This window comes from Bos indicus, chromosome X (genome assembly GCF_029378745.1).
Source record: "Bos indicus isolate NIAB-ARS_2022 breed Sahiwal x Tharparkar chromosome X, NIAB-ARS_B.indTharparkar_mat_pri_1.0, whole genome shotgun sequence".
NCBI classification, from domain to species: domain Eukaryota; kingdom Metazoa; phylum Chordata; class Mammalia; order Artiodactyla; family Bovidae; genus Bos; species Bos indicus.
Window position 1 is genome coordinate 23,853,693 of NC_091789.1, and position 21,936 is coordinate 23,875,628.

General features: G+C 43.7%; 1 protein-coding gene across 6 annotated transcripts in view; it reads right to left on the reverse strand.

Moving 5' to 3' along the window:
* Window positions 1-21,936, reverse strand: part of ATP11C (ATPase phospholipid transporting 11C) — a 185,000-nt gene that overhangs the window by 149,057 nt on the left and 14,007 nt on the right. For 5 of the 6 annotated variants that reach the window (XM_070783455.1, XM_070783452.1, XM_070783454.1 and 2 more), the window contains exon 1: window positions 19,393-19,569. The exons of the other annotated variant lie outside the window; for it this stretch is intronic. In XM_070783455.1, coding sequence (XP_070639556.1) covers window positions 19,393-19,419 — 27 coding nt within the window. In that variant the 5' untranslated portion in view covers window positions 19,420-19,569. Of the gene's footprint in view, window positions 1-19,392; window positions 19,570-21,936 lie in introns of those variants that run through there. 6 annotated transcript variants of the gene reach the window in all.

A 21,936-nucleotide genomic window follows, 5' to 3' on the forward strand; every position in this document is an offset into this window, starting at 1 on the left:
CAGTAATTCAGACTTTAAAAAGTGTTGTTTCCTCTCATGTCTTTCTGTGGTGGTGGATATACAAACATACACATGGGATAAAACTGCATAGAACTAAATACACAATACACACAAATGAGTACAAGTATAACTGGAGAAATCTGAATGAGATCAGTGGATGCTATCAACATCAATATCCTGGTTGTGACATTATACTACGGTTTTGCAAGACGTTACCATTAAGATAAACTGGGTCAAGAGTACATGGGATCTCTATTATTTTTTACAATTGCATTATCTCAAATTTCAATTAAAAAGTGGTGCTTCGACACAGAAACTTTAGGATTCTGCAGGATTCAACTGGTTATTTTCTGAAGAAACCAGGAAGGAAGAGGCTGGGGAAATGAGAAAAAGAGAAGTAGGAGTGAATATGAAACCTCATAATGGAAGAGATTACTGAAAGAACACGGCAATCTCTGAAAATATACACACATATCCTTTCTACTTCAGCTCACAATGTTAAAGAATAAAAGACTGTTACAAAACAGCTAGATCAACTCCTGCATTTTAAAGTTCTGAAAAATGAGGCTCAAAAAATAATTTTCCAAATTTCAAAACTTTTAAAAGGAATAAAAAGGAGACTAGTTTTCCAACTTTGGAATAGGGAAGGAATGCTTAAACAAGACACAAAGCAGTAACCACAAAGTAGCAAAATCCTGACTACATTAAAGCTAAGAATTTCTTTATCAAAAGACATATATATATATATATATATATATATATGGCTACAAACTAAGATATCTGCAAAAAATGTAATCAACAAAGGATTAATCTGATTATGAAAAGGACTCATAATTATAAATCAGTATATGATCAATAACCTAAAAGAAAACAGTTAAAAGACATGAACAAGTATTTCAGAGGGGAAACATAAAGGGCCCAGAAACATATGCAAAGATGCTTAACCTCATTAGTAATCAGAGAACTGACAAATGTAAGACATCAACCAATATCAAAGGCAAAAATATGAAGCAATGGGAACTCATACATTGCTAGTGGTAATTCATATGGTAAAACTACTTCGGAGAACAATTTCACCTCCTCTTGTAAAGTTGCATGTTTCTAGAGTTATTACATGTATTTGTCTTCCTATAGATGTGGCTGAGCATGTGTTTATATATGTGTATCCTACATACATTGGGAGGAACCTCTTTCATAAATATACACTAAAAGACATATTTTTCTGGTCATACAGAAAAAAAAACTGCAAAATAACCTATAAGTTCATCAACAGAAGAATGGATCAATTCTAGTAGATTCCCAAAGTAAAATATTATTATATTATTGAGCAGTGACAATGAACCAACTACAGCTACATGAAAACTTATGAAGAATCTTAGCAATTTAATATTGAGTATAAAAAAAAAAAAACAATAACAGTATACTATCTCTATAAGCTCAAGAAATACTGATGATCCAAGAGCCCTCACAGTTCACAGAGGAGGAAACTGAGGACACAGGTTACAAAGCTGAGGCTGGAATTTCTTTTTGTGAACTCCCAGTCACTGAATAATCCTGGACAAGCCATCTGCCCTCTATTTCTTCACCTGTAAAATGAAGAGGCTGGACAATTAAAAGGTCTCTAAGATCCTTTACCAGTTCTAGGACTTCAGTGAACCTTATAGACCATGTAGCAATCCAAGTCCTTCACTTTACAGATGAGATGGTAAGGCTAGAAGACTATGGGCAGTTATAGTAAAGTCTTCTACTCCTGGGCTGTACACACTTTAGATTTGTTCATTCATCTTCACATGATCCTAGGACGTAACTGTGATGGTTAATTTTATGTGTCAACTTGACTGCACCACATACTGCCAAATATTTGGTCAAACATTATAGGGGGTTTGTCTGTGAAGGTATTCCTGGATGAGATTAATATCTGAATTGGCAAAGAGAGTAAAGCAGATTGTCCTCCATAACATGAGTGGACCTCATTCAACCAGTTGAAGGCCTAAATAAAACAGAAGGACCAACCAACCCTCCTCTGAGTAAGAGGCAGCTCCTCCTGCCTAACGGCCTTTAAGCTGGGACACTGGTTTAACTGGCCTTGGGACCTGAAGTGAAGCACTGATTCTCCAGAGTATCAAGCCTGCTAGCCTTTGGACTGAAACTTATGCCATCAGCTCTCCAGGTTTTCAGGCCTTTGGACTTGGACTAGAACTACACCACTGGCTCTCCTGGGTCCCCAGCTTGCTGACTCCAGCTCTTAAGACTTGTCAGCCTCCAAAATCACGGAAGCCAATTCTTTGTAAGTTTCTTTTTATGTGTACATATGTCTGTATAAATATATACATGAAGAAACTTACATAGTTACACAGAAATAATACTAAAGTAGTAAATATATAAGTATTTACACACACACACCCCTGGAGAATCCTTACTAATACAATAAACAAATGTGTATAATGAACTAAAGTTTGCAAAGCACTTAAAACAGTGTCAGGAATTTACTACTCTGGTTTTAGCTGTTATAATGGTAAGAAGGCAAAGACAAAAAAAAAAAAGAAGGCAAAGACAATTCAGAACTAAAACAACTCCATAAACCTGCGGAGTTATCAGTGGGATCAGAGATCAGTAATTCAAGGCACTGAATTTGAAATAGTTATTTTTGTACATAGCCTAACAGAACACAAATGCTTACGTTGAAGGCAAAAAGATAAAAAACTCATTTCAAATTCTGATCCATATAAAATAAAAAGATTATTTCCATTCTCATGTATTAACGGCTTAAATGAGACTCTTAACATTATCATTTCTAACTGTCTGGTACTCACAAAACTGCAATAAATTCACTAAAGATAGTAACATTAAAAGTATTTACTCTTCAATATAACTATTTTTGAAATTTAAAAAACAAATATTTGTGAAACAGCTAGATTAAAAAATTATCAAAAAGACTTACAAATGAAAGAAATACTTTAATCAATAAATATGATATTTCTTATTTATAGTGAAGTGGGTACTTTTTTGTATTTATTATTATTATGACTGTAGCATGGGACTTGTTGGATCTCAGTTCCCTGACCAGGGATCAAATCCAGGCCCTGGCAGTGAAAGTGCTGAGTCCTAACCACTGGACCAGAAGGGGATTCTCGAAGTCAGTATGTTTGAAGTATAGTAGCAAACTTCAACTTTTGTGAACTTTAAGTTGGCTTAAAATTCAACATTCAGAAAACTAAGATCATGGCATCTGGTCCCATCACTTCATGGCAAACAGATGGGGAAACAAGGGAAACAGTAGGAGACTTTATTTTGGGGGGCTCCAAAATCACTGCAGATAGTAACTGCAAGCCATGAAATTAAAAGACACTTGTTCCTTGGAAGAAAGCTATGACCAACCTAGACAGCATATTAAACAGCAGAGACATTACTTTGCCAACAAGGTCCGTCTAGTCAAAGCTATGGTTTTTCCAGTAGTCATGTATGGATGTGAGAGTTGGACTATAAAGAAAGCTGAGGACCAAAGAATTGATGCTTTTGAACTGTGGTGTTAGACAAAACCCTTGAGAGTCCCTTGGATTGCAAGGAGATCACACCAGTCCATCCTAAAGGAGATCAGTCCTGAATCTTTATTGGAAAGACTGATGCTGAAGCTGAAACTCCAATAGTTCGGCCACCTGATGCAAAGAACTGACTCCTTGGAAAAGACCCTGATGCTGGAAAAGACTGAAGGCAGGAGAAGAAGGGGACGACAGAGGATGAGATGGTTGGATGGCATCACCAACTCTATGGACATGAGTTTGAGCAAGCTCCAGGAGTTTAGGTAAAGGACAGGGAAGCCTGGCATGCTGTAGTCCATGGAGTCACAAAGAGTAGGATGCAAGTGAGATGAACTGAGCAAACTTCAACAAAGTGAATGTTGAAAATGTGTATACAACAGTGATGCTCATAAAGTTTTTCATTAAGTACATCAGAGAACATTAAATACATTATAGTGAAAAACAGATACTCTTGTATATGTTTAAAACACAGCATTCTAGAGGAAATGAAGTCATTTCTAAAATATGAGTAATGCTTCTTTTTTAACTGAACACAACACTGATGTCTAAAGACTGGACAATTTTACCTCTCAGACAAGCTTTCAAATTCTATGATTATAAATGGGAAATAAGGTTAAAAATACAGACAGTAATCAAATTTCATTTATTCATTCAATTTTTATTGAGCATATTACTACATGTCAGGCACTGAAACATTAGCGATATAGCAATAAGCAAAAATGGTCACTGGAGATGGAAATGGCAACCCACTCCAGTATTCTTGCCTGGAGAATCCCATGGACGGATGAACTGGGTAGGCTACGATTTAGCAACTAAACCACCACCACCACCAAAAATGGTCACAATTCTTACTTTCATGAAACTTACTAGACAGAGGGAAGCTTGATACTATATAGGTTAGCAAACAAATATAATATGCAAATGTAAAGTCAACTGTGATAAAGAGTATAGAAGAAATGTTCATAGTACTATGAGAACCTGGGAACGTGCCATAGCCTGTGGGAAGAATTAGGTACAGCGTCCCTGGGGATGTGAGATTAAGACAAGCCCTGAGACATGAGTAAAAGTTCAGGAACTGACTAAAAGAGAGAGGTTTATCAGACGAGGGAAATAGTATATACTAACGTACTTTGACAGACAGAAGGTAAAAAGTGAGGATGACTTTTTGCAATAATAGAAAAATTTATCCTAAAATCCACATAGCCTTTTCAACAAATGGCACTGGGAAAACTGGATATCCACATGCATAAGAATGAAGTTGGACCTTTAGCTTACACCAAATACAAAAGTCAATTCAAAATGGATTAAAGATCTAAATGTAAGCCCTAAAACAAACAAACAAACAAAAAATCCTAGAAGAAAACATAGGGGAGAAGCTTCATGACTTTGGATTTGGCAATGATTTCTTGGAGATGACACTAAAAAAGCATAGGCAACAAATGCAAAAACAGACAAACGGGACTTCATCAAATTAAAAAACTTCTATGCATCAAAGGAAACAATCAAAAATATAAAAAGGGAAACAAACTATTGAGTGGAAGAAAATATGCAGAAAGCATATATCTGGTAAAGGGTTAAGATCTAAGATATAAAGAACTCCTACAACTGGACAACAAAAAAGTACCTGATAAAAAATATGCAAACCACATGAATAGACATTTCTCCAAAGATGATATACAAATGGCCAAAAGTATGAAAAGATGCTCAATGTCACTAATCATCAGAGAAATGCAAACCTAAACCATATAAACACCCATCGGGATGGCTTCTTCCAAACATCACCCTCTCCAAAGGGGGGGGGGGGGGAAGTGTTGGTGAGGATGTGGAGAAACTGGCAGCCTTCTGCAATGGTGATGGGTATGTAAAATGGTGCAGCTACTATGGAAAACAGTACAGATGTACCTCAAAAATTAAACACAAAACCACCATATGATTCAACAATCCTACTTATGCATATATACCCAAAAGAATGAGATCTTGAAATCAGGATCTCAAAGTGATTATCTGCACACTTTTGTTAATAGCAGCAATATTCACAATTGTCAAGAAATGGAAGCAACCCAAATGTCCATCAATAGATGGTTGGATAAACAAAATGCAATACATAAACAGAGTATCATTCAGCCTTAAAAAGGAAGAAAATCATGTCACATGCTACCGCATGGATGAATCTTGAGGCTATTATGCTAAGTGAAATAAAGAAGAAAACTATGTAGGACTCCATTTATATGAGGTCACAATAAGAAAAATATGGCAAAAAAAAAGAAAAGAAAAATATGGTAGGACTTCATTTATATGAGATATCTAAAATAGTCAAATTCCTAAAAACAGAAAGTACAGTGGTAGTTACTAGGGGCTGGGGGGAGTAAGGAATGGGAAATGAGGTGTTGCTGTTTAATGGGTAGAGAGTTTCAGCTGTATAAGATGAAAAAGTTCTGGAGATCTGTTGAACAACAATGTGAATATACTCAACACTACTGAACTATGAAAAAATAAAGTGAAAGTGAAAGTCACTCAGTCGTGTCAGACTCTTTGTGGCCCCATGGAGTCCATGGAATTTTCCAGGCCAAAATACTGGAGTGGGTAGCCTTTCCCTTCTCCAGGAGATCTTCCCAACCCAGGGATTGAACCCAGGTCTCCCACACTGCAGGCAGATTCTTTACCAGCTGAGCCACAAGGGAAGCCCAACTGAACTATATACTTTAAAAAGTTTAGGATAAATTTTATCTATGTCTTTTAACAGAATTTTTTAAAGTAATAAATACAGAAGAGCTGTGGAAACGTTTGGCAGTTCCTCAAAATGTTAAACATAGAATTAAATATTTAATCCAGCAATTCCAAATCTAGGTACACAGCCAACAGAAATGAAAATATGTCCACACAAAAACATATACAAAAATGTCCAAGGCAGAATTATTATTCATAATAGCAAAAAAATATAAACAATCCAAATGCCCATTAGCTGACAAATGGATAAACAAAATGTGGTATATCTATTTAGTGGAATATTATTCAGTCATAAAAAGGAATAAACTACTGATACATGCTACAATACAAATAAACCTTGAGAACATGCTAAGTGAAATAGGTCAGTCACCTGATACTGGTCAGGTCTTTATCTAGAGAGTACTGGAAAGTCACTGAAGGCTTTCAAATACACATCTGTGAAAGATCCCTTTGATGCTGTGTGGAAGGTGGATTGGAAGAGTGCAGTAGTAGATGAGATCATCTACTGCAATGGTCCAGATAAGTGATAGTGGTAGCTTGGACTTGGATGGTGGTAGGGATGGCAAGTAGAGAAGTGGATGGATTTGAGAACTCTTTCTGAATTAGAACCTATTGGATTTGCTGAGAACAGATGTAGGAAATAAAGGGAAAGGCGTTATTAAGGATGACTGCTAGGGTTCTCGGAGAAGGCAATGGCACCCCACTCCAGTACTCTTGCCTGGAAAATCCCATGGATGGAGGAGCCTGGTAGGCTGCAGTCCATGGGGTCGCTAAGAGTCAGACACGACTGAGCAACTTCAATTTCACTTTTCACTTTCATGCATTGGAGAAGGAAATGGCAACCTACTCCAGTGTTCTTGCCTGAAGAATCCCAGGGGCGGGGGAGCCTAGTGGGCTTCTGTCTGTGGGGTCGCACAGAGTCAGACATGACTGAAGCGACGTGGCAGCAACAGCAGCAGCTAGGGTTCTAGCTTGAGCTACGAACGGGTGTTCAAAGGAAGCTTTTGATTCATATGGATGTTTTCAGAAAAGAAGCCAAAAGTAAATTGTGCACTACATTATAGATCCCTTAATCTATATTACTGCAAGCTACATTAATTATGAAGCTTCAAGAACATCCCAACTGCTTACACAACAGGTGTAACTTACATAATCTGCTCTACCCAGCTGTTATTTATTTGTGACAGCTCCCTCCTGGCTTCTGCTCCCCGTTGAGCTGCAGGATTACTGCATCTTCCCGTATGATTTCCTAATTTATTCATTGCCCCAAATCATAACAGAATTATTAATTTTCTTTTTTGATAACAGATTAAAAAAAAAAGATTGAAACTAAGAATAACCAGAGATATCACTGAGGTTTTCCATGATCACAGAACTCAAAAATCCTGAAGTAAAGTACTACTTATAAACATTTCCATAAAATTCATTCATTAGCCCAAGAATTTAGACTTCCTTTTGGCAGCCTTTCCTATATAACTATCCTTGACCAAACACTCTTCACTATGCCTGCTCTTTGGACCTGTGTTACCCAAAAGGATTTTTAAAATTGGCTGCCTATAAGCTAACAGCTAAGCATCACAGAATGGGATGAAGTAATGATGCTAATGAATGTTGGCTGGGACTATGGGTAAATGGATGGAACATGGAGGAGTTGGGGCAGTGACAAAAGTCAGAAAAACTGAAAATCCACGAATTCAGTGACGCTCCAGAGAGGAAACCAGCAAGTGTTGACGCTAAACTGGCAGAAACATCAATACTTCCTGGCTCCCCCACTGGGTGCATCAATTTATCACCCGCAGGCTGCTCTTCTGCTGCAAGCGACAGTGAATACATTCAGTGATCTGCAAAGCAATGACCTATCGTCCAGAAGCACGATGTGTACAGCAATGAGAACAAGGTGATGATTGCTGGGAGTTTCAGACAGACTCAGTTCTGCTGCTTGATTAGCTTAATGACCAAGGGTCAGTCATTTCCCTTCTCTGAAAAATACCAGTATTTCCTAATAGTGAAAAAGTTAACCGAGCAGGTCTGACTGCTATTCTTAAAAGTGTCTGCTTACAAGGTTGGTATAGACACAGCTGGTGTCTGGGGATTTGGACGTGGGGAAGGTTCCCACCATCCTAAGTGGTAAGAATAGCTCGCTGTGCCTCAACTGTTGGCACAACGTTATGGTTTATGCTAAATACCTGTTTTCCTTCTGGGAGTCTGAAATTCTGCATGTACCAGGCAGAGGAGGTGTGTCTATGTGACCAGCTCCCAATAAACACCCTGGGCACTGAGTCTCTGAGAAGCTCCCTTTGGAGAAAACACATTGCTGGGAGGAATTAAGCACAACCTGTGTGACTCCACTGGGAGAGGACTGTTGGGAGCTATGCCTGGGTTCCTGCAGACATGGCCTCTTGAGCCTTTTCCCTTTGCTGACTTTGCTTTGGAGCCTTTCTCTATAATAAATCAGAGCTGTGAGGACAACTATATGCTGAGTCTTCTGAGTTTGGCCAGTAAGCCATCGAACCTGGGCATGGTTCTGGGGACCTCTGGCACAATTGGTATGTGCTGAATAGCCTACCAAACTTCAACAATCATGCCAAGTAGGTGTGATGTTCATCCTATAGGTGAAGAAAGGAGACTTCAGAAACAGGAACAGAGTGTACACAGAAAATAAACACTTCAGTGTTTATTGAGTATGTGTGTGAAAGTCACTCAGTCGTGTCTGACTCTTTGCAACCCCATGGACTATACAGTCCATGGAATTCTCCAGGCCAGAATACTGGAGTGGGTAGCCGTTCCCTTCTCCAGGTTATTGAATATGGATGTTCTCCAATTTTTTGTGAACTGAGGAACTACCTGGAGTGCCTGCTAAAAATGCAGTTTCCTGGCACCTATCACCTGAGACTTGGATTCAGTAGGTTTGAGGCTCAAGAATGTCTATTTCTAATAAGCTTCCCAGATGATTCTTCTGCAGGTAGTCTAAGGACCACACTTTGGGGAACAGTTTGATGTACAGGACCTACAGTGCCCAATTCCCAAGCTAGGATGTAAATGGCAAAACCAGGACTTGCACTAACCTTTTTAAACAAGGTTAAGGCTCTTTTCTCAACAAAACTGCTTCCCTCAAACTCCACAATTCCTCTGGTTGCTCTGCCTTCTCACTGCAGGTATCCACCCAGCACCAAATACCAAGTGAAATCCGGAATCCAAATAACGCTCTTGAGAGAGTGAATTCTGCAGCTTTGGTTTTCAAAAAGATTTGATGTGCTGGTGGCAACAGAAAATATAAGCTTATGCATGGGATTTAACAAAAAGAACATGAATTTGTTTATAATTTTAGAAGTTGAGAACAGGATATGGGTTATAGTTTTCTGTGACTGGCCAACAAAGGGGAAGGCACTAAACATAATCTTTTTCGCTGATCGAGAAACTAGCATCAAGTAAATGCTAAAGCTTTTCCTTTTCAAGTGGGTAGGAAAGTATAATTTTTTTTCTCATTTAGAATAAATATAGTGTAGTATTTTGTAACTGAAAGGATGTTATTTTTAGTGCCATGCACTCATTGGTAGCCCAGTCTGAAACACATAAGCTTCTCAGTAGCTGGTCATTTTTCAACGTCTATTACTGACTCAGACTATGCTATCAATTCAGAAAGTATTTATTGAGCATCTACTGTTTACTTGATGCTGTGCTAAAGGCATAATCATTATCAAGAAAACTGCTGATTTTTTCAATATCTACATGAAAAAGAGACTAGAAAAATATAGCCACACTACTTTATGACAACATATAATGGAGGAGTCTAAAAAAAAATACACGGTATCTGCTTGAACAAGGTAATCTTCACCAATCCTCCCATATTTTATTAAATAAATACAGGGCAAAAAATTGATGACAATCTGTACTTCACAAATACATATTAACCTCCCAAATCTGGATATCCACAGTCCAATATTATCTATAAACCTCAAATAATCAGTAAGTCAGCCAAACCAGCAATCCCTCCACACGCTGCAGTAAGTGTGGGGCTGCCTGCCAATGTACTGGCACAGGGCACCCCACGCCCATATCTGCAGTGCTGAGTACTCATTCATCACTAAACTGCAGTAGTGTTAACATATGCTGCAGTTGTGCTAATGTTTGTTTTACAGTCACCACTGACCTACCCTTATCCCAGGCCAGGAAAGTTAGCGTTGCTGCTGTTGCTGCTGCTAAGTCGCTTCAGTCGTGTCCGACTCTGTGCGACCCCATAGACGGCAGCCCACCAGGCTCCCCCATCCCTGGGATTCTCCAGGCAAGAACACTGGAGTGGGTTGCCATTTCCTTCTCCAATGCATGAAAGTGAAAAGTGAAAGTGAAGTCGTTCAGTTGTGTCCGACTCTTAGCGACCCCATGAACTGCGGCCTACCAGGCTCCTCCGTCCATGGAATTTTCCAGGCGAGAGTACTGGAGTGGGTTGCCATTGCCTTCTCTGAGGTTAGTGTTAAGTGAATGTAAACAAACTTGAAAATAGCACCTACTTCACTTATGGAAGCCTAGAACCTCACTCTGCCCAACCAGAAAATTCCTTCCAATCTGAAGAATTCCAGATGCAAAAGATTATTCCATATAAAGCACTACAGATGTACAGGGAACTCCACCACCTTGAGGGGGGAAGAAAAGTGTTTTTCATTTGTGTCCCATGCTTCCACCTCTTTGGGAGAACTTATACCAGGTTAAACAAGCAGTCAACCTTAATGATTTTTTCCCATCACTCAACAAACCAGTATTTGAATTCACTCATGAGCTAGTTCTCTGCACATCATCCAGAGGCGGGGATGTTAGTTATGGTTCTCTAGGGGCCACTAGTAGCTCAGATGGTAAAGAATCCGCCTGCAATGCAGGAGACCCTGGCTGGATTCCTGGGTTGGGAAGATCCCCTGGAGGAGGGCATGGCAACCCACTCCAGTATTCTTGCCTGGAGAATCCCCATGGAAAGAAGAGCCTGGGCTACAGTCTATGGGGTCACAAAGAGTTGGACATGACTGAGTGACTAAGCACAGCACAGGGGCCACTGGCTACACTTTACCTTTCAGAACCCACTGCACAGTCACTGGTCAACCGGCAGCCTACATGAGGAAACAAGCTCACCTGGATAGTTGTATCAATATGAAATTGGCCAGCTTTACCTGCTCAAATCTCACTTCTGCTAAAAGCTCGTTAAGAGCACTGGAAACTACCTGATTTATAGGCACTCAGTATCACCCACTAAAGGGTTGAATTATGCACAATAATCATAAACAGAAGGAGCAAACAGTAAACCCTTATAGGTGTTCAGAAGACATTCTGAGTTTTATGTTGCTGAATCAGTAAAACCCAGATCAGGATTTTAAAAAAAGACAAAACTTGTTTTCAGGTTATTTAATATTTACTTCAAGTAGTAGTGATTCATTTCTAAATAGGTGTCCCACTTTACAGAGAATCAGACTAACATCTATTTGCAAAAGAGCCCTTTGTGATGTCTAGGTCATATTGAAGGTGTCAAATGCGACAAATTCCTTTTTATCTGAAATCCAAACAACCAGAAAATAATCGAAATTGTTCACTCTATTTCTGGTAGAAAGACAAACAAGTAAGTATAAAATAGTAACTTATTCACAAAAAAGCAAGTTGCATGGTTTGTCACAAATGTGTTACAGAGCAGTCACCATGTCCTCTAAATCCACAGCCGTGTACGTAATGACCGTCAACGCTCATGAAGACAGGGAGTTTGTCTTGCTCACCAATGTGTCCCAGGGCCTACTATAGTGCCCAGTACATAACAGATGTTCAGTGAATATTTGTTGAATGAAATAATGCTCTGCAAGATCATAAAATGGTGTAATCATCTAAGAGATTATACTATGGTCAGTATAGATGTATTTATTCTAATAGTTTAAAAATTGGTAATCAGTGCACACCAATGTTTAGGTTCTGATCATAGTTCCAATATGGAGGGGTGTCCCCACACCAACAAGCAATTCTCAGACATCACCTGAGTGTCCCATAATTCAACTTATAGGCAAGAGTACTGGAGTGGGTTGCCATTGCCTTCTCCAATTTCTGACTAGAGGTAGCATCAGATACCCCAGGTTAGGCACTCAGTCCCACAGGACTCCCCCAACCAGCCACTTCATACACCAGCAGCAGGTCCAGGTTATCAGCTGTGTTTCTGACCAACTGACTACAAACTGGGCTTCCCAACAACCTCCACCTTGGGTTTCAGACACCAGCCTCCATCCAGGTTGTTAGCAGTACTTTTGACTGACTGACTATAAATCAGAAGTTCCACTAGAGTGGCTTACAGAACTCAGAGAATCACTTTACTTCCTAGATCACTGGTTTATTATACAAGGATCAGCCAAATGGAGGCGATGCATAGGGCAAGGAATGGGGAAAGGGCACAGAGCTTCTGTGCTCTCTCTAGGAGCACAGCGTGCTCTTCGCAAATCTCCAACCTGGAAGCTCTCCAAACCCTGTTTTTTTGGGGGGTTTATATAGGCTTCATTAATAGGCATGACTGACTAACCCATTGGTCACTGGTGACTCAATCACCAGGCCCTCTCCAATCCCCAGAAATCAGGGGAGTGGAACTGAACCCTCTAATCAAAGGGTTGGTTTCCCTGGTGACCAGCCGCCAACCAGAGATGCTTTCCCAATTCACGTTATTAACATTATAAAACATACCTTTATTGTTCTCAAAGTCGGAAATGCCAAGGGTCTTAGGAGCTCTGGGCCAGAAACAGGCAAAGACCAAATACACATATATATTTGTTATTATAAATCACAGTATCACACCCAATTAACTGGAACTCCTCATTTTTAACCATTTTTCATAAGAATTTCATAAATACCACTATGAGCAGAAGCTATTATTTATGTGAAACATAAAAATTTTTCATTCAAATATTTATCAAACACCTACTATGCACCAGGCACTGTGCCAACTGTCCCTGACCCCAGCAGCCTTCAACGTCTAGGGCAGCCTTTTTCAACTGGAATCCCTCATCTACAGATGCATGCACAGGAGATAAGTATAACATAAAACAGATTCTCTAGGGCATTAGGAATGGATTCTCTCCCAGTGGAGAAAGACTAATGTAAAGTGCCACAGAAATTAAAAGGAAATGACAGGGGCTTACCTGGTGTCCAGTGGTTAAGACTGCGGTTCTACCGTAGGAGATGCGGATTTGATCCCTGGTGGGGGAAGTTCTTTATGCCGGGAAAAGGGACCCCCGCCCTCAAAGAAATTACAATACGATAATAAAAGTTTGCTTTTAATAGGGGCAAATTCACCTGTTAAACCCAGCCATGGGGACTTCCTGGGTAGTCCTCTGGCTGGGACTTTAAGCTCCCAAAGCAGGGAGCCCGGGTTTGATCCCTAGTCTGGGAACTGGATCCCAGGTGCCACAACTGATGCCCAGTGCAGCCAAAATAAATAATTAATTTTTAAAAAAATCCAGCCATGTATGAACTACCTGGTAGGGGCAAAGATGAACAGGCTATTTGTAATGTTGGAGTAAATGCAAAAATACTGCACTACATACATTCAGATAACTTGCTAAACATAATAAAACTGTTAAATATTTTCCATGCACAGCAATGTCAGGCTGAGGATTTTAGTAAAGTGAAACAAGAAAAAAAAAGTATAATTACTCTGATAATATTAATTCAAAGAGAAAACAAAAAACCTTGCTCCAAAAAGACCCCCAAATTACCTGAATTTTATTCACTGTCTCCATATACTGCTTCACTAAATTGGTCTTGCCTTGGACTTGAGGCAGCAGACAGATGGGCCCCAAGCTGAGCAGCTGGAGTTTGTCCCCTGTGGACAGATACTCCAAGACAAAGATAACAGCCAGAGCAGAGGAGCTGCCCAGATAAGAGATAGACCACACATTCCTCATTCTCGAGGTCAAGGAGGCCTTCCCGACTACACAGGCACAGAAAGCCTCCTCGGATGTCAAAAGGGAGGGGATGCACCCCACAGTAGGCAATGTCAACCTACCCAGAGGCCTCTTCACTAGACTCCATCTTGGCTAAGAGAAGTGGGTGCACACATGGGAAGATACTGAGAAAAACCAAACTGCAGACTCAGAGCCAGGCAGAGCAAGATTATGAGGCAAAGGAAACCTGGAAGAAATACCCCATGTAAGTGATTCAAACTAACACAAGGGCACAGCTCTCTCTCTGAGCCCACCTATGTATGTCTATCCACACGTACACTTTTTTCTCCTAATAAACACTTTACTTATTTCACTACTTTCCGTCTCTTTGTGGCAATTCATTTCTACAAAGCCAAAGGGCCAGGGTCTTGTCACAGGCCACTGGCCCTGGTGGTCTAGTGGCCAGGATTCAGTGCTCTCATTGCTGCCACCTGCCTTCAATCTCTGGCCCCAAACGGAAATCCTTCTTCAAGCCACTGCAGGCAAAGGCCACCAGAGATCAGACTCAAAGAAATACATTAGCTACCTATTTCATTATTTTGAATATTTTTTTATCTTATTTTGAATTTTCCTTAAAATACCTTATGCAGTCAACTTCTTTCCAGTCCTGGGTGTCTTCGACAGATACAACATTTTCTATATGATGATATTACTATATGCTGCATTCTTTATGGAGCCAAAACAGTTTGAGAGCTACTAGAATCAAAGAGATAAGTTTTTTCCCAGTATTTCAACTCGAAACTTAAGCTTTTATATGTCAATGATCTAGAAATTCACACCTAGTTAATATTCTCTGACAGGCTAGTTAAATAGCATCCACCTGGCCAAGTCCCCTGAACTACTTTATCAAGTAATGTCTTGTTTGTTAGCATGAAATAAGTGAATAAGCCAAACGGGGGGAATTCTTGTTGTTTAGATTCTCATTAAACCTTTCAACTCATGTGAAAATGCTAGTGTAATCACTATGAAACTCACGAAGAGTAAAAGATAGAATAAAAGTCCCTGATGCTTAAGTCTCAATTAGTCCAAACTTCCAATTAAACATTCTTTTAAAGGAAAGTAAATTGTACAGAAAAAACTACCATTGTTTATTTTATTTATGGAGACTGGAGATGTTGACTGGGAATAGGCTATATCGTTTTTATTATACTCTCAGACATCCCAACTCTTAAATCTTTTAAGACATCCCCTACATACCTAAATCCGAAAATCCTACACCAAATCCACCAATTTCTTTCTACCACAAAATTGTCAGAAGAAAAGTCATAATTCATCAAAAAGGAAATACAACTTTTTAATGGCAAAGACATCAAGGCTGTGTCTTTAGAAAATGCAATGAATCACTATTTCTTTTAGCTCAAGCTAAAGAACTTTCCCTTATGGCAGAAAGTGAAGAGGAACTAAAAAGCCTCTTGATGAAAGTGAAAGAGGAGAGTGAAAAAGTTGGCTTAAAGCTCAACATTCAGAAAACGAAGATCATGGCATCTGGTCCCATCACTTCATGGGAAATAGATGGGGAAACAGTGGAAACAGTGTCAGACTTTATTTTGGGGGGGCTCCAAAATCACTGCAGATGGTGACTGCACCCATGAAATTAAAAGACACTTACACCTTGGAAGGAAAGTTATGACCAACCTAGATAGCATATTAAAAAGCAGAGACATTACTTTGTCAACAAACGTCCATCTAGTCAAGTGGTCATGTATGGATGTGAGAGTTGGACTGTGAAGAAAGCTGAGCGCCGGAGAATTGATGCTTTTGAATTGTGGTGTTGGAGAAGACTCTTGAGAGTCCCATGGGCTGCAAGGAGATCCAACCAGTCCATTCTAAAGGAGATCAGTCCTGGGTGTTCTTTGGAAGGAATGATGCTAAAGCTGAAACTCCAGTACTTTGGCCACCTCATGTGAAGAGTTGACTCATTGGAAAAGACTCTGATGCTGGGAGGGATTGGGGGCAGGAGGAAAAGGGGACGACAGAGGATGAGATGGCTGGATGGCATCATGGTCTCAATGGACGTGAGTCTGAGTTGGTGATGGACAGGGAGGCCTGGCGTGCTGAAATTCATGGGGTCACAAAGAGTCAGACACAACTGAGCGACTGACCTGAACTGAAAGAACTTTCTCTTTCAAAACTGGAGAACCTGGGCCTGGAGAAATAAATGGCATTTTTAAAATGATTCGGCATATACTGCTGCTGCTAAGTCACTTCAGTCGTGTCCGACTCTGTGCAACCCCATAGACGGCAGCCCACCAGGCTCCCCTGTCCCTGGGATTCTCCAGGCAAGAATACTGGAGTGGGTTGCCATTTCCTTCTCCAATGCATGAAAGTGAAAAGTGAAAGGGAAGTCGCTCAGTCGTGTCTGACTCTTAGCGACCCCATGGACTACAGCCTACCAGGCTCCTCCATCCATGGGATTTTCCAGGCAAGAGTACTGGAGTGGGTTGCCACTGCCTTCTCTACTGAGCTGTAAAAGATGATAGTACTTCCCATGTTAGGTTTAAAATCTAAGTGAAAGTCGCTCAGTCGTGTCTGACTCTTTGCAACCCCACGGACTATACAGTCCATGGAATTCTCCAGGCCAGAATACTGGGTAGACTTTCCCTTCTCCAGGGAATCTTCCCAACCCAGGGATCGAACCCAGGTCTCCTGCACTGCAGGCCAATTCTTTACCAGCTGACCCACAAGGGAAGCCCCTAAAATGTAAAGCCCTGTCCTAACATGTAGTAGCTAGTTTTCAGTGACCAAGAACTACAATCAACATCACTGGAATTTATATCACATTCAAAGTCAAATTCAGATGTACACAGGTACACAAGAAAAACACTTAATTTTGAAAGGAATTCATAGCCCCATCTCCAAAATATAAAAGCACACAACTTAGACTACATCTATATTGCTGTGCAAGACAAAGATGAACCTAAATCTTTAGTTGTATCCTTCTAGTGATGTAAATGGGAGTGCCACTCAGTCTCCACCAAGAAAAAGATGAGGACAGCATTTTGCTTACTGACTAGGGGAGCTAAAAACCGCCCCCCACCAATTATTTCTGAAGTCATTCTTTAGCAGTATTTGATAGTATATTTCACATTCCGTCCAAGGGTTTGCAAATTAATTCCTTGCCCTAGGCCTAGGGCTCAGATACAACTCCTGAGAAGCTTTCAGTTCACTGCACTGGTAGAAATTCTGGAGAGTTAACCAGAGTCATGGTTGCTCAGGAAAATGTGAGCAGTCGAGTATTCCAGCTGAAACAATGAGGTCAAAGCTCCTTTCAGTGTAAGTATATTCTCTGCAGAGATCTTGGATGGGGATGCAAAGTACTAGCCTCAAAACCTGCAGGCTGGCACCTCAACAACTGCTGCAAATTCTACTGCATGCCCTGCCTTCCCCAGCCAGCACTGCTTCCTTACTAGACTCAAACAACACAGACCACTCTGAGCAAAAGAAAGATGAAGGGGGCTTTTAGATTGATATTTTTAGACTGGTTGGTTGGTTTCAAATGTTCAAATCCTTAAAAAAGGGGGGGGGGTGTCATCATCTCAATGTTGAGCTACCGAATATATTACAAACCACAGTCCAGTTGTTTTCCAGTATAAGAATGCCATGTGAAAAGATTATCCTCTTTCCAAATATTACAATTAGTCCTCTTTGTCACCTTTCCTTTTCTAACACCCCCAAACAACACTCAGGATCACAAGAATCTACATGAAATAGAACTATGAAGCACAATGCTTTTTTACCTTCTGAGGCTAAATGTGAGAAACCAATTTTAGTCACTTGCTTTAGCAAAGCATACAGTACAAGCCAATTCCTACGGATTTCAAAATCCTGATAGGCACAACCTCTATTGCTGTGCCACAGGTAAACCTGCTCCAATTTCATAAGACATGCCTCTGGTGAGGTAAACCTTTAGAAAAACATTAACAGCACTCTTGTGATAATAATAGCCTAGAAGGGGACATACAATTACTTCGTTTAGCCAGGGTACATTTGTGAAAGTTTCAAATGCAGAAAAAATAACGAGAGCAAATTCATACGATGCGTGAAAAAGGCTAGCAATGCTTCGATTACGAATAATTGCAGGAAAACAGCCAAACCGACAAGTTCTTTAACAGACCTTGTAAGGGGGGTTGGTAGGCGCGCACAGCACTCAACCATTTCTCCTAAGGCCAGAAAAAACATTTATTGACGAATCCTTCCTTTCACATTACTGGCAGAAATAAAATCCTATTCCCGCCACCTCATCTTGCAATTAAGGAAGTTGCTACTAATAGCAGCATAGAAGTAGATGGTCCCGGTTTCACTCCATTCTTCACGTACCATCTAGGAGTGAACAGGTTACTCAAGAAAGTCAGTAATCGGTTTTCCGGGTGCCAAACTCCCTCGGCAATAAAATTCCCTTTTCTGGGGATCGGGGAGGCGGGGGTCGACGTGGACTGAGGAGTCCAGCCGCAGCTCGCCTCCTCCCCCGGGTCAGGGTCTGGGGCGTTCGGGGCTCGGCGAGGCTTCAGCCCCGGCGCTCGCCTGGCAGCGACGGTGCAGCCTCCTCGCGTCTCCACCTCGACTCAGCCCACCCCGACGACCGCCCTCGCTTTTATTAAACCCTCAAGGTGAGAGGTTCAGGCTGGGTCTCCAAAGTTTGCCCGGCCTCGGGTGAGCAGCCGGCCAAGCCCCGGGCCAGGCTGAGGCCGGCCCCAGCCGCCCACCCCTCAGCCCCCAGGGCTTTTTTGGACCACGGTGACAGGTCTAGGTTTACCTCCATGTGCTCCTGGCATAGGAAACAAAAGAAAGCAACCTCCCTGATAATAAAACGCCATCTTCGAGTAACTGGCACACCAAGGGACTCCTGGGTCGGAAACCCCCGGGGGTCCCCCACCATCCAGCTCGGAGGGCGCCCCCCACCCCCAGTCCGAGGCAGTTTGTAAGGAACAGCCCAGGGAAGCTCCGGATAAATGGGCCGGGGTCGGGGTGGGGTGGCGGGGTGCTCCGAGAGCCTTATCTGACTCCCCACCCCGACCGCCCCAGGCAGCGTCATTTCAGTGAAAATGTAAGAGCGGGCGCCGCTGGTGTCTCCCAGAGACGCACTCTTCCCCTCAGGAAACTGTTCTGAAGGACCGGGCGAAGGGGCTGGCGAGCAAGCGAACCGACACGCGGGGAGCCGCAGCGAGTGTACTTACAAAACGATTAAAGCTCCGGCGGAACATCGCGTCGAAGGCTGCCGGTCGCCGTGCTGGACTCTACTGGGCTGTCTGAGAAGGCGCCGTCCACACACGACACTGCGGCGTGGGCCGGCGGCGCGAAACGGTCGGCGAGGCTCGCGGCCCCGCCAACCGCCGGCCCTCCGAACTCCCCCCGCCCCCCTCGGCCCCCGCCCCACCTCACTCACCCCCCCGCCCCGCCCCGCGCCGGGGGCGGTGGCCCCGCCTCTCCCGCAGCAGCCCGTGGAGATAGCGAGCCGAACGCGCGGGGGAGGGATGGCGGAGGAGCGCTAGGCTCCTCCCGCGGGAGGGGGACGCCCAGAGCTCTCCACCAGCGCCGGGCTCGGAACCCCGCCGTCTGCACTCTTCCCTGCCGCGGAGCCACCGCCCGCTTTTCCGCGGTCAGCCCGCGTGCGCCCGCCCCGCTCGCGGCCACGGGGGACCCTCCCGAGGCGCCCCGCGCCTCACCTCGCCTCAGCCCGACACTACTCCCCTGGCTCGTGCGGAAGCCGCAGCCTACCCTGTCCCGGCCCTAATTCGTCCGCCGCTCCGCTTCGCTCACAGCCCCTCCTCGGTCCGCGGCAGCCGCGCCGGCCGTCCCGCACTCGGGCCGGGGAGCCACGGTGCAGCCTGCCGGCCCGCCCCGAACCCGCCAGGCAACCGGGCTCCCCGCTCCCGGCGGGGCGGAGCCGGGCTTTGCGTGAGGAGCCGGGACCGGCGGGGCGCTGTGGAGACCCCAGCGCGGGCGGGGCGCGGGCTGGGGGACTAATTATAAGAGCCCCCCTCCTCGTGTGCCGAGGCGCGGATCTCCCCACTACCCTCGCTTCACTCAGCTACCTACGCGCCTTTCCCTCCTCAGGTTTTTTCTTGTCCTGTCTCCCTACCTAAACCATCTCACTTCCACTTTCTCTCTGAGGTTGTAAAGTCAGGCTTTGTGTCGCCGCTGCCGCGCAGCGGGGCGGGATTTCCCTGCCACCCCCAAGCCCCCCCCTTCCCGCCTATACCCCAAGCCCCTCCCTCTAGCCCCGCCCATTCGCTTCTCGCAGAGCATCCTGGGAGTTGTAGTCCCGCCATGCCTCCGATTCCGCCTAGTACCGTAGGCTGGGAGCTCCCCCATTCGCCCGCTCTGGGTTTGCCCAGAGGGTTGAAGGAGGAAGTGGCTGAGACCTCAGGGCTGAACCGCGGTTCTCGGCTCGGGTTGGAAGTGGAGGCCACTAGCGCTCTTTAGATTCCCCGCGGTGGGAAATGTGAAAAGGATCGGTGAGGCAAAGCCACGAATGCCCGGAACCTTCCCTGGGACGCGAAAAATTGTGCACCAGGAAACGCTCTACCCCCTTGGCTCCTAGTTTAGAATTGGAGTTTGCGAAACTTTAAACATTACGTAGGAAAGCCGAAGCTAAAATTGCCTTGAGACTGGCCATCCCAACGCCCACGTCGCTCGGTTTGCACCGCCCTTTAACGGCGTGCCCCGAGGCTGCTGGAGCAGAATGTAGATTCCTCTGCAAAAGTAAAGAAGAAATTAGTCGAAGGAGATCAGAGGCATTAATAGGAGCCTCCGCCGCGGCACCGTCTCCTGCCAGCGAAGCGCTGGGGACAGGGCCAGCTGCACCGCGGGCCTCCCCTGGGGGTCGTGAAGGGCCTTTAATGCTGGGCACGGGCACTTCTCCTTTCCCCTCTGGGGTTTAGATCCATTTCAACAGATCTTTCCTGGGCATTTTCTTTGTACTCGGCTGTGTTAGGGGCTGGATACAGCGAATTCTGAAAAGACCTCCCCAGCGTGGGGCGGGGGCGGGGTGCCCCACTGTGGTAAGGGGCTACTCACCTGCAAAAACAGCAGGTTAGAAAGTCCTGACTGCTAGATGAGAGGCTTCAAGTGCTGAGAGCACCGGTGCACCTCAAAAGGGGGTCTGGGAAGCTTTCTCGAAAGCACTGGAGGTTAAACTGGACCTTGCTATGTGAGAAGGCTTTGGAAGGAGCGCCGTGGGCAAAGTCCAGGGTGGAGGGAGGGGTCAGCGGGGACGTGCCAGATGATCTAAGAAAAACAACACACACTCTGGGTAGATGCCCAGGATGTGTGCGCAGGCATGGCCCCGAGAGAACTCGAAAACCCATTCAGTTCAGTTCAGTCACTCAGTCGTGTCTGACTCTTTGGGACCCCATGAATCACAGCTCACCAGGCCTCCCTGTCCATCACCAACTCCCGGAGTTCACTCAAACTCACGTCCATAGAGTTGGTGATGCCATCCAGCCATCTCATCCTCTGTTGTCCCCTTCTCCTCCTGCCCCAATCCCTCCCAGCATCAGGGTCTTTTCCAATGAGTCAACTCTTCACATGAGGTGGCCAAAGTATCAGAGTTTCAGCTTTAGCATCAGTCCTTCCAATGAACACCCAGGACTGATCTTCTTGAGAATGGACTGGTTGGATCTCCTTGCAGTCCAAGGGACTCTCCAGAGTCTTCTCCAGCACCACAGTTCAAAAGAATGAATTCTCCAGCACTCAGCTTTCTTCACAGTGCAACTTTC